The 14,021-nt window shown below is 33.0% G+C and overlaps 2 protein-coding genes and 1 pseudogene across 3 annotated transcripts; 1 reads left to right on the top strand and 2 right to left on the bottom strand.

Moving 5' to 3' along the window:
- Nucleotides 1-2,058: 2,058 nt before the first annotated feature.
- On the top strand, nt 2,059-4,228 carry LOC108857761 (uncharacterized). 2 transcript variants are annotated; one of them, XM_018631774.2, is made up of 4 exons: nt 2,059-2,340; nt 2,913-3,576; nt 3,665-3,800; nt 3,896-4,228. In XM_018631774.2, the coding sequence occupies exons 2-4, from the start codon at nt 3,111-3,113 to the stop codon at nt 3,954-3,956; spliced, it is 663 nt and encodes a 220-aa protein (XP_018487276.1). In that variant the 5' UTR covers nt 2,059-2,340; nt 2,913-3,110; the 3' UTR covers nt 3,957-4,228. The 2 variants fall into 2 exon arrangements, with proteins under 2 accessions (XP_018487276.1, XP_056866746.1); XM_057010766.1 differs by having other exon boundaries at nt 2,059-2,821.
- Nucleotides 4,229-4,586: 358 nt separating this feature from the next.
- Nucleotides 4,587-5,519, bottom strand: LOC130512492 (cell wall / vacuolar inhibitor of fructosidase 1-like). The gene has a single exon (XM_057010549.1). It carries the CDS (start codon nt 5,219-5,221, stop codon nt 4,670-4,672), a length of 552 nt encoding a protein of 183 aa, XP_056866529.1. The 5' UTR covers nt 5,222-5,519; the 3' UTR covers nt 4,587-4,669.
- Nucleotides 5,520-6,054: 535 nt separating this feature from the next.
- On the bottom strand, nt 6,055-6,859 carry LOC108858902 (cell wall / vacuolar inhibitor of fructosidase 1-like; annotated as a pseudogene).
- Nucleotides 6,860-14,021: the final 7,162 nt, after the last annotated feature.

The raw sequence follows: 14,021 nt of genomic DNA, 5'->3' as shown, positions 1-14,021 counted from the left end.
AAATGTTTTTAAATGCACAAATGAATTTTTCAATACAAGAGTGTTGAAGATATAAAATATTTTATTTAAATTAAAAAAAATCAGTGTAAAATAAGTTTAAATTCGGTTTAAATAAATAAAATCATATTACGGGTTGGAATTATTTAGAGTTCTAAAATTTAGTCATATTGAAAATAAAAAAAAGTCATATAAGTAAATTTAAGATAAAATTCATAAAAAAATAAAATATATAATTTATCAAAAATCATAATTTTTATTACGTAAAATAATTTTCCAACAAAAAATATACCCGTATTTTTTAAGAGCGGATCAAAATCTAGTTGGTTTTAAGTTAGAAGTTCAGGCCGATTTTCACATTGGACTTTTTGAGTTAGATGAACAACTATTAAGTACGTATAGCAAAGTACACAATCAAAATCCGTCTTGATATACATCAAGATTAATAGCCCAAAGGCCCCAAACTATGTCAGTACACTGAAGTATACTGTGAAAGATCGAATCAGAAATGTTCCGGATTCGAAACGTATTAAACGGGCTTCTCAGCCCAATTAAGTATATAGTTGAGACATTTATAGGCCCTAAACTCTCAAGGATTTGTCGGTGTGGCGTGGCAGACAGAATATGACTGGTCTGGTCTTCGTCACAAAAAACATCCCCACGTTTGTCTCTTTCCACATTCCACAGTCGCCCACAACAATAAAATTTCTGGATAACAATCCTGTTATGGAATTTTATACAGATTTTAAGATTTATTTGTGTACATTCAAAATTTATTCGCTCTATCTAGAGACTAGATGTGAACGTATTTCTCCTTATAGAGATATTTATACAGGACATTGAACGAACATACGTAGCGAAAGTAATGGAAGGAATGAGAACGTTAAAGATAGTGCATCTCTAGATATAGGGAGACTGTTACTAGCTAAGTAATTAATCTACTACATAATGAGTGAACTATAGTGATCCGTGGAGAAGAAAATTGAAGAAGATAAATACACCAAATTGATATTATATGTTGCAATAATAAACGTGGTAATAGACTAAGGTGCGTATGTGAAAACAAGTCAGTTTCATGGGGCCACGGTATTATTTCGAAAATGGACCGATTATATTAAATGTTGTCTGTAAGTAAGATGTGAAGAGCTCCCTACCTATCAGACACCTCCATGCCTTATGATTTCTTTAGAATTATTGGATTCGTTGTGAATGTGATACATGAAACTGAAGTTTCCAATATTTCACTATTCGTTACTGTCTTACTGGATCTCCCTTGTGATTTTGTACCATTGCTAGTGGAATGGAATACTAACAAAATAAAAGCATCACATAAATTTCAGACCCTAAGACAACATATTCATGTGAAAAATATAGACTAAGATTTAACTTAACTTGTGCGTTTTAAATGAGAAGAATAATTAAAAAGTGTAACAAAACGAGGTTGTCGACGAATTTGACGCGAAAAGACAAAGAAGACTGAAGACGTTGACGAGCTTCTCTTTAGGCGCATGGTTTTTAATAATAAAAAAATTGGAGGTTAATTGAAAAGGTTTTGTTAGTTAACGGACCTAATCTTTATATTCCATAGCGACTCTCGTTGAAGTCGTCATTTTCAGATATTTGTAAACTGGGACAGAAAGATTTATAGTGATCAAATTGGGCCCAAGTTTATTCAATTTAGGACAATGTATGTCGCCATAGTTGTCTCTGTCTACCCGATTCTGTCTTCGTCTTGACTCTTGAATTTCTTGTAATTTCATACAAAAATTAAATTTTGAATTTTGTATTTATGTAAAAAACAAAAGCACCCTCAAAACAAAATATTTGTAGGTAGGAACAATATAAGTAGAAGCTTATGTATTTTTTGTAAAAACAAGAAAATAATTAGTAGAAAGTCCCACAATTTATTTTACGGTTGCAAACGCAAAGAAATGTAAAAATAAAGGGATCAAACAGAAATAAAAGAATATATTGGCCCATCTCTATTCGTCGGTGACGTGAAGCTTCCCTGCTGGAGAAAAGCTCACATGCGTAGTCTCAGCTATATTTAGGACATCAACACATGTCCGAACACAATACACTTCTATATCTGTTTCAAATTCAAATCTGTTGGCCTTTAATCTTAATTTTAAAACTATCAGATAATTAATTTTTATTTCGTTGTTGTAATCAAGAATATCCCACAACAATACCATCTATATATCTCGATCTCTCTTGAAGAATTTATTTTGGAAACTTCGACGAATCGGTCTGAAGTGGGACAAGTAATCCGCCATTTTCTCCTCGGTCTCTCAGCTCATCTCGTCACTATCGGATCTAGGTCTCCTTCTCTTTCGTTTCAAGGTACAAAAACAAGTTTCAAATATTTTTCTATTTCAATCACACCAGTTTCGTTCAGATTTTAGAGTTCTTTTTTTTCTGGTTTTCTATTTATTTTAAAATTATAACCAGAGTATGTTATTCATCCATCATTCATATACAGTCATCACTCAGTAATTCTGAGTTAATTTCTGGGTTCGTAAACTCAGTGAAAATTATTTAATTCCTTATTATTAATCTAAATGTATCCCCCCCCCCCTAAGTCACGGCATCGGAAAAAGGCAAAAACACAGCTGTGTTCCTTGCTTCATGTATATACTGTATTTATTTTTCATAAAATAATTTATTTGGAATTAATGCACTATAAAGTTACCTACTTTTGACAGGATCTAATAAAAACATAAACCAAACTTCAAACTCTTTCTGTCTCTTTAATCCTCTAATCTAGTCTATACTTTTAATGTTTTTGACTTTTATCTATCTATACCACGTGATTTTTGATTCGGTAATTATCCATATTATGCACTATGATTAAGCATTAAAGTATTTCCTTTATCATTGATGCAAAATTAAAGTTTGTGATTTTATTTTTGCAGATTTTTAGTCATTTCTGGAAACCAGGCGTTAGCTGTAATTCATTTGTTTTTAAAATTTGCTTTCGCTATTAAAGGCGGCACAAGCGTATGTGTGTGCGTCCTTTCGTCTCTATTTGGTACAGATCCTGTTCTTGATTACAGATTCAAGAACTAAGAGATCGTTTTCAGAACTTCGATTCTGGTCTGAAGCGTGAGTTCATGGGGATGAGTCTCGATTTCGATGTTGATCTCGAGAAAGGAGTCCTCGACTACGACAATGTTTATACAAAGTCGCCGGAGAAGCCATTGTTACCTATGTCTCCGGATAACAAACCGGTAAAAACCGGAGAAGAAACTGTCGGTTTGTTAGAAAACGATGCAAGTCCGGTTCAATGTGCGATCAGTAAACCGGGATGGGGGAAGAGCGACCGGAAGGAGAAACGCAAGAAATCTGCGTCGAAGCCTCCTCGACCGCCGCGTGGACCGTCGCTGGACACCGCGGATATGAAGCTGATAAAGGAGATCGCTGAATTGGCGATGCTGAAACGCGCGAGGGTCGAACGTTTGAAAGCATTGAAGAAAACGAGAGCGGCCAAAGCTGCGTCTGCGTCTGCGGCTTCTTCTCTTGGCAATGTTTTGGCTTCGATTCTCACCGCTATTTTCTTCTTCGTCCTTATTTTCCAAGGTGTGTTTTGATTTTGAGTCTTACGACTGCGATTGCGGTAGCGTTTTGCAGTTAGTTTCATTAACTGTGTTTTGTTTGTAATATTCAGGTTTGTCGCCAAGAGCAGCCGTTAGCTCCGGAAAACCCAACGGTGATTTTGTTTCGGTTCAGTATGCGGGGAACCCGTCCTCGAGCAAACCGGATGGAAGTTATACTGGTCCGGTTTTAGCAAGGAAATTACCAAAGTATGTTGCTGTTTCTCAGCTTGGTTAAGAAGATCAATTATATTTTCATTAGTCTGAAATAATCTCTAATCCTAGCTTTTGTTTTGTACTCGCAGTTTACTGAAACCGGTTTCCGGTTTGGAGAATGAGAAGAGCATGAATAGAGTTTCACAATGAAGCGTAAACCAAAGAGATAGAACTGGACAGGTTCATCACTGGTTGGCCAAACCATTTTATGGTTTAGATTGTCGGTGAACCATACACTCGTACCGATAAAGTTTTTGGGCAAAGTTGGCTGCTTTCTCTGCGGCTATGAAACAATAACACTATAGTTTTGTAATATTCCTCTTGAAGTAAAATTAAGAGAAGTTACAAATAATAAAATTACTGTCGCGTTATTCAGTGTATGTACCTTTTTTAGATGTGCTACTATAAAATTATGATGCAAATTAAGATCGTATTAGTAGTAGATATGTTGTATTTAAACGGATGTAAAAAAGTATTCAAACTTTGATGAGATCAAAACGTAAAAAAAAAATGAAATCATCATATTATTGGTACTCGGAATCCATGTGGCTGTGTCTAGACGCTCCCACTGAGCTTTAGAGACCACTTTTAATGCTGTGCAAAATTAATTGAACATGTGATTTCACGTGTGTGTATATTTCAAATGTCTATTATTTCTGTTGCGTTGCTGTCTTCGGATGCTTCGTGGTCCCAATATTAAATCCCCACTAAGTCACCAAATAAATCATAGAGTTATATACTCCTCAGTTAAACAAATATATATGTAAGAATACTGAACTATAAAGTGCTTAATAATCATTTTCTTGGTAGATATAAATTAATTACAAACATATAAACTATCACTCGCGAAAGAAACAAAGTTCTTAACTACTGTTCATTAGAGATTTAATCACAGAAATGGCCACGTCGCAAAGATTCTTAACCAGCTGGTTTCTAGTCGTAAGAGCCACCGAGCTTTCATCGTCGGCCATGGTACTATTGATCCGTTTCTGGCAAGAATCAGTCTGTTTCTCGGCGTCTCCGAGAACATACAACGCGAAGCCAAACTCCCCTCGCTGCATTGCCTCGATCGCCTGAGGAATGTTAAACCGGACCACAGGTCGGTACAGCTCAGCACACTGAGCCAGTGCTCGCTCCGCGGCGGGATCATTAGAATGTCTGATCAGAGATTGGATATAACTTAAGGTATCGGTCATGTTTCCGAGGACAACGTTGGCCATTGCGGAGGCTAAAGATTTGGGATCGGAAGGAGAGGGAGTGAGAGGGCGAAGACAGGCTTCGCAGAGGTCGCAGAACGGCGTCTGTTTGCAGACTGTGTCAATTAGGTCGTCTGAGGATTGAGCTTGCAACGGTAAGAGGAGGAGGAGAAAGAGGTATAGAGACGGTTGTGATGTGACGGCGGAGGATTTCTTCATAGTCGGTGATGGTAAATTTTGAAAAGAAAATGAGAAGAATATTGATGTGTAATAACTTTAAAGTTAATACTTGTGTGTTTTGAGTGCTACTAGCTACCTATGTTTCTAGACTTATATAGTTGCTATTTAAATTTGTTATACACATATTAGTAAATGTTAAAAGCTTACAACTCTTAGTTTTTCTTCTCGTAACCAAGACGGATGCTTTTTACGTGTCGTCGTCACAATGTCACGTATGACTCGTTTTGTATCGATATGAAGCTTAGATAGATTTGCTTACTAGTGATTATTAGGTCTTTGTAGTTGTTCTTACAATTTCACCCGTGACAAACTTTGTTGCGAGTATTTGTATGTTATACGTATATTGAATGATCGATATTTAATTTTCATATACGTAAACATGGATATGTGGTGGTTGTTGGCCAAAAATAAGAAAGAAAAGTACTACACTGGTATTGGTAAATAGGTTAGGTCCTTTGTGAGTCGGTCCACATGAAACGAAAAAAACATGATACATTTCACACTACTACCTTTTCATCTGATTTAAATATTTTTCACTTATTAACAGAGAAATATATATTGTGGGGCTGCCTTCTCTAGTCAGTCTGCCTCGTGAATGTTGGTATTACCAGTTTATAGCAGAAATCAAGGTACGAGAAATATATACTCTGCGCTTTTTCAAAAAAAAAAAAGAAATATATACTCTGTTTGTCAAGTCTAGATCGATGGTTTTATCAACTTAATTATCACTTCCATAACATATTTTTCTAGTAAGATAACAGCTTCGACCAATATTCTCGTTATTGTTATTTAATACATTTTAAAAGGATTGTTCAGAGCAACATTCGGACGATGGCTCTGGTTACATCACAGATCTTGACCATTTTCTGGGTCGAATCGGTTAAGGGAGACTGGCCTTCGGGAAACCCGCCTTGACAGATGGAGGCTTCAATGCCAGCGTCAACAACTGCACTCTCGGCGAACTTAGGGTTTCCTTTGATAGCAATAATGGCTGTGTGGACGTCGGCCTCTACAATCGTCTTGTATCTTAGATTACATTCATCCAACTCCCGCTGAAGCATCGGTTTAGTTTTGTACGCCACGTTGATCTGCCCGATAGTCTCTGTCCCAAGAGCCTACAACAATAAACACATGAAGTCTTCATATTATATGATTATGAACCCCAGAGGTCTGGTAATAATAGCCAGAACCAGTCTTGGGTATATTGATATGAAATATGCGTCTATTAGTAATTCATATGTATATGTATATGTTTACAATAATTATACAAAAATATAGGTTTGTTAATAGTTTCAAACCCCAACCGGCTCTGATAATCACACTACATAACTTCATATTGTTACAAAATCATAGTCACGCGTAGAAAATACTACGTTTTTGAAAAAAGAAAGATTATGTAAGAGAGACCTTGATTTTGTCGACGAGGATGAGACCGAGGCCGACGACGTCAGCTGAGGAACTACGTGGATCGGAGTTGAGGAGAGAGAGACAAAGAGTGTACGTAGTCAGGTGTCTGTTTGCATGTCTGATCTACAATATTTCCCATCGCAGTTCCCATCATCATAGCCATCGTCACTATTATCATTATCTTTATCATTTTCATCTTTTAAAACCTTTGGAACTTAAGAAGTATAGTTAATGAATCATCCTAATCGCAGAAGTGTATATATAAGTGTTTTCGGTGCGACTACTGACTAGTTATGAATCTTATGATTATCCTGAAACGTTTTCTTGGCTTCGATAGACGTAATATATTTATTGCACATTTATGATTTCGTCCTGTAGTTATTTAGTCAAATACATAATTAACTACAGTAAGAATGACAATGAAAGTTGGCTAGTATACGACAATGTTCATGGTTTTCCGTCAACGAAAATGCCGTAGTACTGTTATTTTATAATGGAGGGTTTTCTTGTCAACTATAGTGGAGGTTATAGAATGTCAAAGGTCTTTGACCGAAATCAGTTTATAAATGGTATATGTATATTTTTGAAAATTAATCGCAGTAAACTATAAATTAAAATCTAAAAATATAAATGGTAGAGTTTTTAGTTTTTTTTTCTTTTTTAAAAAATGATTGATTTATACATATCTACAAATATGGTTTTTTTCATTGCAGGTCACATTCTGTGTTTTTATTACACTGGAGGTCACAATGTGCTACTGAGGTACTTTCTAATGGTTGAAGACATGTTTGTCCTCTAAAAAGCTAAACTAAAGATGGGTATCTAGGTAATTAGCCATTTCTTTCTGGTTGAGCTGGTTAGGAGATTTGAATTTTGAAAATTGTCTGGTTTGGGGATTTGGGTTATTTATTATTTGGGGTTTTTAATTACATGAGGCACGTCAAAAAAAAATTCTGGATTGAGAATTTTTTTTTCATTTGTTTCGGTAAAAAACAGAGATGTTCCATTGGAGAGAGCAGCGAATAAGATTCCGGCAAATGACGTTTTAACGGCAGAGGCTGACGGAGAAGAAGATGTCACCGCGAAAGAAGTGAGGTGTTATCGGAGCACTGGTACACGACCATCTCCGCCGCAAGCGCCTCCTCCGACCAACCAGCCGTCGTCTCCTTCACAAGCGGGCATTTTTCAATCGCGACAGACGACGGTGAGCTGATGTCCCATCTATCCGTTTCCGAGCTCCTCCTCTGCGACCAGTCTGCAATTCATCATCACCGGCTGGTCAGTCTTTGCACCGTCACGTCTCGTTTTCCTCCGCGTCTTCAAGTCGTGGCTCGTCAGGCTCCGTCGTGCCTTCTTTTGCGACCTCTCCTCCTCTGCAAGCGTCGGCGAATCAAATCGGAGCTCGATCCGATCTATCGCATTGAAGGGATACATTCCCAAACCAAGTGTTTTATATTTACACAACTGGTACCTTATCTTTCGACAGTTAACAATTTAGACCTAAAACTTCCAGATTTGCATAGTTGATTTTCAATTTGGTCCTATAATTTAATCCCTACTTTATGCCGTTTAGTATGCAAATGCAATCTAATTTAAAATGAAAAGCAAAAAAACCAAAGAAAACATTATTATCGTTAAATAATAGCTATAGTATGAGAATTTTGTAAACTTATTTGTACATGAATTTATATACACAAAATTTTCAGTAGCCACATTATAAAAATCAACATCTACACTATTTAATTTGTGCAAAGCTCATATGTACACATGATAAATTCTTAAACCAATGATTAATGATTATGCAAAACATAAAAAGTTAACAAATAAAATTCGGTGTACGCATGATTAACATAATTTTAATGTACACATGGATAGCATATAAGGTGAACATTTTTTTAAGAAAATTGTAAAGATTATTTTCCAAATGTACATAGCACTCATAATCATGATTACGGAGAAAAATAAAAAACTTAACAAATAAAATTTGGTGTAAGCATGTATAATATACTGTACACACAATCATAGTTGTACATTTAAATGGCATCCGAATGTACACACAAGTCTCGTTGTCCATATGTACAACAACTCAACAAGTCTCGTTGTCCATATATACAACAACTCACATGTACACCGGTGTATATTAATATGTTATCCATATATGTATGTATTTACTCTATATAAGTATATATTTGGTTTACATATATAAAACTAGCTTATTTGTTTAGTATGCCTATAGATTACATTGAATATATATTCAACTTGTATATTTAATATGCATGTCACATGAGATGAAATTAAAATATTTGGTGTACGCATGATTAACATAATTTTAATGTACACATGGATAACATATAAGGTGAACATTTTTTAAGAAAATTGCAAAGATTATTTTCTAAATTTACATAGCACTCATAATCATGATTATGGAAAAAAATAAAAAACTTAACAAATAAAATTTGGTGTAAGCAATATATAATATAATGTACACACAGTCATGGTTGTACATTTAAATGGCATCCGAATGTATACACAAGTTTCATTGTCCATATGTACAACAACTCACATGTACACCTGTGTATATTAATATGTTATCCATATATGCATGTATTTACTCTATATATTTACTCTATATAAATATATATTTGGTTTACATATATGTATGTGTAACCTCTATTTCTTATACATTCAAAACTAGCTTGTTTGTTTAGTATGCCTATAGATTACATTGAATATATATTGAACTTGTTTATTTAACATGCATATCACATGAGATAAAATTAAGATTTGGAAATTCATGTGTACATATATAAATTGCATTGTTCACAAGTACAACTATTTCACGAAAAATGTTACTTGTACATCGGTTCATTTGTACATTTCATAAGTTATGATATCTAATGATTTTAGTGAATATATTTTTGAGAATTTTTTGAAGTTCATTTTGATAGTTTGGGTTTTATTTTGGTGTATATATAGCAGTTGTTAGTTTATTTCATATCACATAGGATAAAAATGCAAATTTAGAAATTTTGGGGTCAAAAAGAAATGATGCAAAAGCTGAAGGACCAGACATGCAGAAACACTAAAGTTCTCCATCAAAACAGGGGTTAAATTTCATACTTTGAAGTCTGGGGATCAATTAGATGGATGTATCTGCACATTAGAGAGTTTGGGACAAAATTAAATTAACCTAAATACTCAAGGACTAAACGATAAAATAGGGGAGATTTGACCATTGTTGCTTGAGCTTTCTCTCTGCGATTGTTGATAATGACGACGAGTGTAGCGGCTCAAGCAAAGAAGCTCGCCGTGGTTAGGGTCACCTGCGTTCGAAATCGTGACTATCACATTCGCGACGGAGAGTTTTGCCGTTGTTGACGGCGGAGCCACGGAGGTGGAGATAACGAAGAAGATGGCGACGGTTAGGAGCTTCGGAGGTTAGACGGCGGAGTTAGAACGGTCAGCATTAGAAGCATACAGTGACTTAATAATCTCTGAATCTATCTTCATACTTTGCATTTCTGTAATGGAAATTAAAGAAGGAAGGGAGAGAGAGAGAGATACGTCACTTTACAAGTTGATGGCAAGTTTAGTTAGGTGAATATTTTAAAGAGAAATTACCTATAATGACTCAAATAATACGTGTAATGACTATACTAACTCATGAACTTTGCTAATTACTAGAGTAGATCATACGAGTAGTGAAAATACAATAATGCCACTTGATATTATTAATAGAAAATTGGAGAAATTTGATTTTATTTTCTTTAAAAAAAAAGAAATCCTTTTTGTCGTGAGTCTTTGTCGAGTCGTCTTCTTCAAAGGGACAATCCCAAATCGCCTTCGCCATCTCTTTCACCTCCATCTCCGACTACTGCATCTCCGTTGCCGCTGCCTTCTGTTTCAGTCACCTCCTCCCTAAGTCGGCGTCGTCCTAGTATTGGGGGAACCCTAACTCCGTTTTGGCTTCGTCAATTCCACCTCACAAAAAAAATTGAAACTGTAAGTGATAAATATATGCATTTAGGTGTTAAAGAGATAATAATGGCTTGTTCTTAACATTTTTTGTTTGATTGAATGCTAAATTTCGAAAACCCTAATTCCCAATTTTATTTGTGACTTTCAAATTGAGAAACAGGTTCTATTTTTTTTTTTTTGGTTCCATGACTCCTTTGACATTGAACTAGAGAAGTCAGCTTTGTTCATAATTTTTTTTTATGCTTTTAGTAACTATTTTGATTGTTAATGAAACTAACTGAATTTTTTTTTAGGATGACTTGGCTTTCGGGTATCAGAAAGTATCTTCCCCGTCTTTACGAGGTTGGGAAAACTCCAATGCAGATAGAAGCATGAATCATAGCTGTGGAAACTTTCTAAAATCTGAATTTGATTGGAAGCAGAACTTATAATAGATATTGGACTGTACGAGGAGGATAGCTTTCTGTAGCAAGACACGGCTCCATGCAAATTCTTGAGCAGACAAAGCTTCTTGAAATTGGTGTAGATTACTATGGTTTCCGATAATATTTTCAAAGTTGAGAAGCAGTGATTTAGTTTGTTTATTTCCATTCACTTATGTTTTGTGTTTGTTCCATTACTAAGTTTCTAAGTAGTGAAAAAGTTTAAAGTTGGTATGTACTAATTTTTGACAATGGAATTTTGTTCCAGTTCAGGTTAGTTTTGTGTGTTCTCTCTTTTTTTCCTCTGTTTCTGGACAATAACTCATGTGGCTACAACATTGTCCATTTCGAATATCTCTAAAATCTGCTACAACATTGTCCACTTCAAATAACGACTTTTTAGGTTAAATTTCCACTTTCCGCAGATGAGAATGGTGTAATCCATGTTTCTCCGAGCAATAAAAATTGCGACAAGTGATTAAACTACCATGAAAAAGATAACTTGAAAAGGAATACAATAAAAAAGATAACTTGAAAAGGAATGACGACAACTTCAAAATTTTCCCTAGTTCTGACTTTAATTAACCTAAAAATAAACCAAATTCAAAGCTAATAGTAAACCAGGTCAAAATTGAAATCGGTTTACATAAATCCAGATTTTCATCAATAAATCTGTCACCACATAAATAAAAAAATCTGTCACCACATAAACAAAAAGTCTGTCAACAATTTTAAATCGGATATAGAAATCTGCCATAAAAAATAAGTCTAACATAAAAAAATAAATCGGCCCTTAAGAAAATAAGTCGATCATATTTTATAACAAATCTGCTATCTCATTCGACAGACATGTTTTTAAAAAACTGTTTTCTAATCAAATCGGACAATTAACTCTGCCGTGTGAACAAATCTGACGTTTTTAAGAAAGTCTGTCACCACTTTAATGGTAGATTTCTTTTTCTACACAGACTTTATAAACAGACTTATTATTCGACAGATTTTTTTTTTTGAAAACAAATCTGCCGTTGATAAATAATAAGGATATTTTGGTAATGTGGTTTTTTTTGTTGTAACTATGTTCAAGGACAATTTTGACCATAAAAATATTCTAATAATTTTCAAAAAATATGAGTCATTCTAGTAATTACACAATTAATTCGAGTCATTCTAGTAAACTTCCCTATTTTAAATGACGTAACTAGATTAGTTAGAAAAGAAGTAACTAGATTAGTTAGAAAAAAGGAAAAGGTAAGAGAAAGTGTCCTAGTAGTAAAAAGTGACTTAGAGTGAAATTAAAAAGATGAAATGTGACCCATAGTGTAATTGTTTCTATGAACTATTATTTCCTGCTCATACAATGATACAATTGATTGATATTTTAGTTTTTTTTCTTTTTATATAAAAGATTTATATTCCAGCTTTAACCAATGTATTTTATTTAAAACTACAGCATTAATTAAAATCTAAAAATATGAATGCTAAACTTTTATTGAGAAATAAATAAAACTAACAAAAACAAAAAATCAAAAATGTATTTAATTTTTATTAATATATGTGAAAATTTTAACATAAATATTTTCAAATTTACGAGGAGTATTACTTTATGTACATATATCTACTAGGTGTTTTGCCCGCACATGCGGGCATAAATTTCTTATAAATACTTATTAGTTTATGTCTTATTAATCTAAAATCAGCATAATAAATTATTATTTATGTTTTTAAATAGTTAAATCAAACATCAAAATATTTATATATGTCAAATACTTTAAATCAAAATATATATTTATTATTGTGTTAAGTTTTTTTAAAACACTCATATCTTAGAGATAGTTTAGAAAATATATTAATATTTTTTGGTTGACTAATATTTAATAATAAATTGTTTTGTATTTTAATTTTTTTTTTTTAACTTTTATAATAAAATTATTGTTTTGAGATAAGCACAAAAAAGAATATATATAGAAGAATATATTTTTTTTAATAATTCTAAAATATTATTTTGTAATTAATTATTTAATATAGCATATAACATATAAACTTTATATCATTAAAATAAATTAGTGAATAGTTAGAAACTAATAATAAATTAATAACCTATCTAAAAGTCTAAAACCTAATAAAATATGATAAATAAGAAAAGCTAATATAACATATAAATTTAATATTAATAAAATAAAATTCGTTTTTTATATAGAATATTCATCAATGCTATTATTTTAAATTAATAATTTAGTGACTCAGCTCAAAACAAATAATACATCAATGATAATTTAGCTTAAACTTAATAAAAATATGACAAATAAGCAAAATTAGCTAAAATCATGGAGAACATGACAAGTAAGCAAAATTACTTCATAAATAATAGTATAGATAATTTAAGTAGTTTAAAAATTATAAAAAATTAATTTCGTCGATAAACCTGAAGAACTTTCTACTCTATGAAAAGTCCACTTTAAAATTATAAACTATTCCCAAGATTTTTGTAGTTTAGATTAACCTTTGTTGTAAAAAAAAAACAATATCAAAACGATTCACGAACTGTTTTTATGTCTTTAAATACACCCTAATATCAAATAAGAAAATGAAGATTAATATTTGGTGAGACTACCATGGCAGGATATAGTAATATTTTGTGAAAGAAAACTTTGAAGTTTCGTGAAAAAAACAGAAAAATTACGAATTGGTTAAGATATTTGGAGAAGATTCACGTAAACTTTGTATAGCAACATTTGATTTAGTTTTCACGTCTAACTGCCCACTGACTTATGAAATCCAATTTTTGGTGTGAAAATATTAATGAGTCTTTAATCAAACTATTAGACAAAATGGACTTCTACAAGATAGTTATTTTTCATTTTGATTTCAAGAAAAAAAAAACTTTTTTATAACAATAGTCTCTTGCTTAACAAAGACAGCATAATATCAGCTTTAATTTTCTGCATAGGAAACTTAAAAATCATTTCTATTCG

This window comes from Raphanus sativus, chromosome 5, assembly GCF_000801105.2.
Source record: "Raphanus sativus cultivar WK10039 chromosome 5, ASM80110v3, whole genome shotgun sequence".
NCBI classification, from domain to species: domain Eukaryota; kingdom Viridiplantae; phylum Streptophyta; class Magnoliopsida; order Brassicales; family Brassicaceae; genus Raphanus; species Raphanus sativus.
Note: the sequence above shows the minus strand (reverse complement) of the source record. Positions and strands in the feature narration are given on the sequence as shown.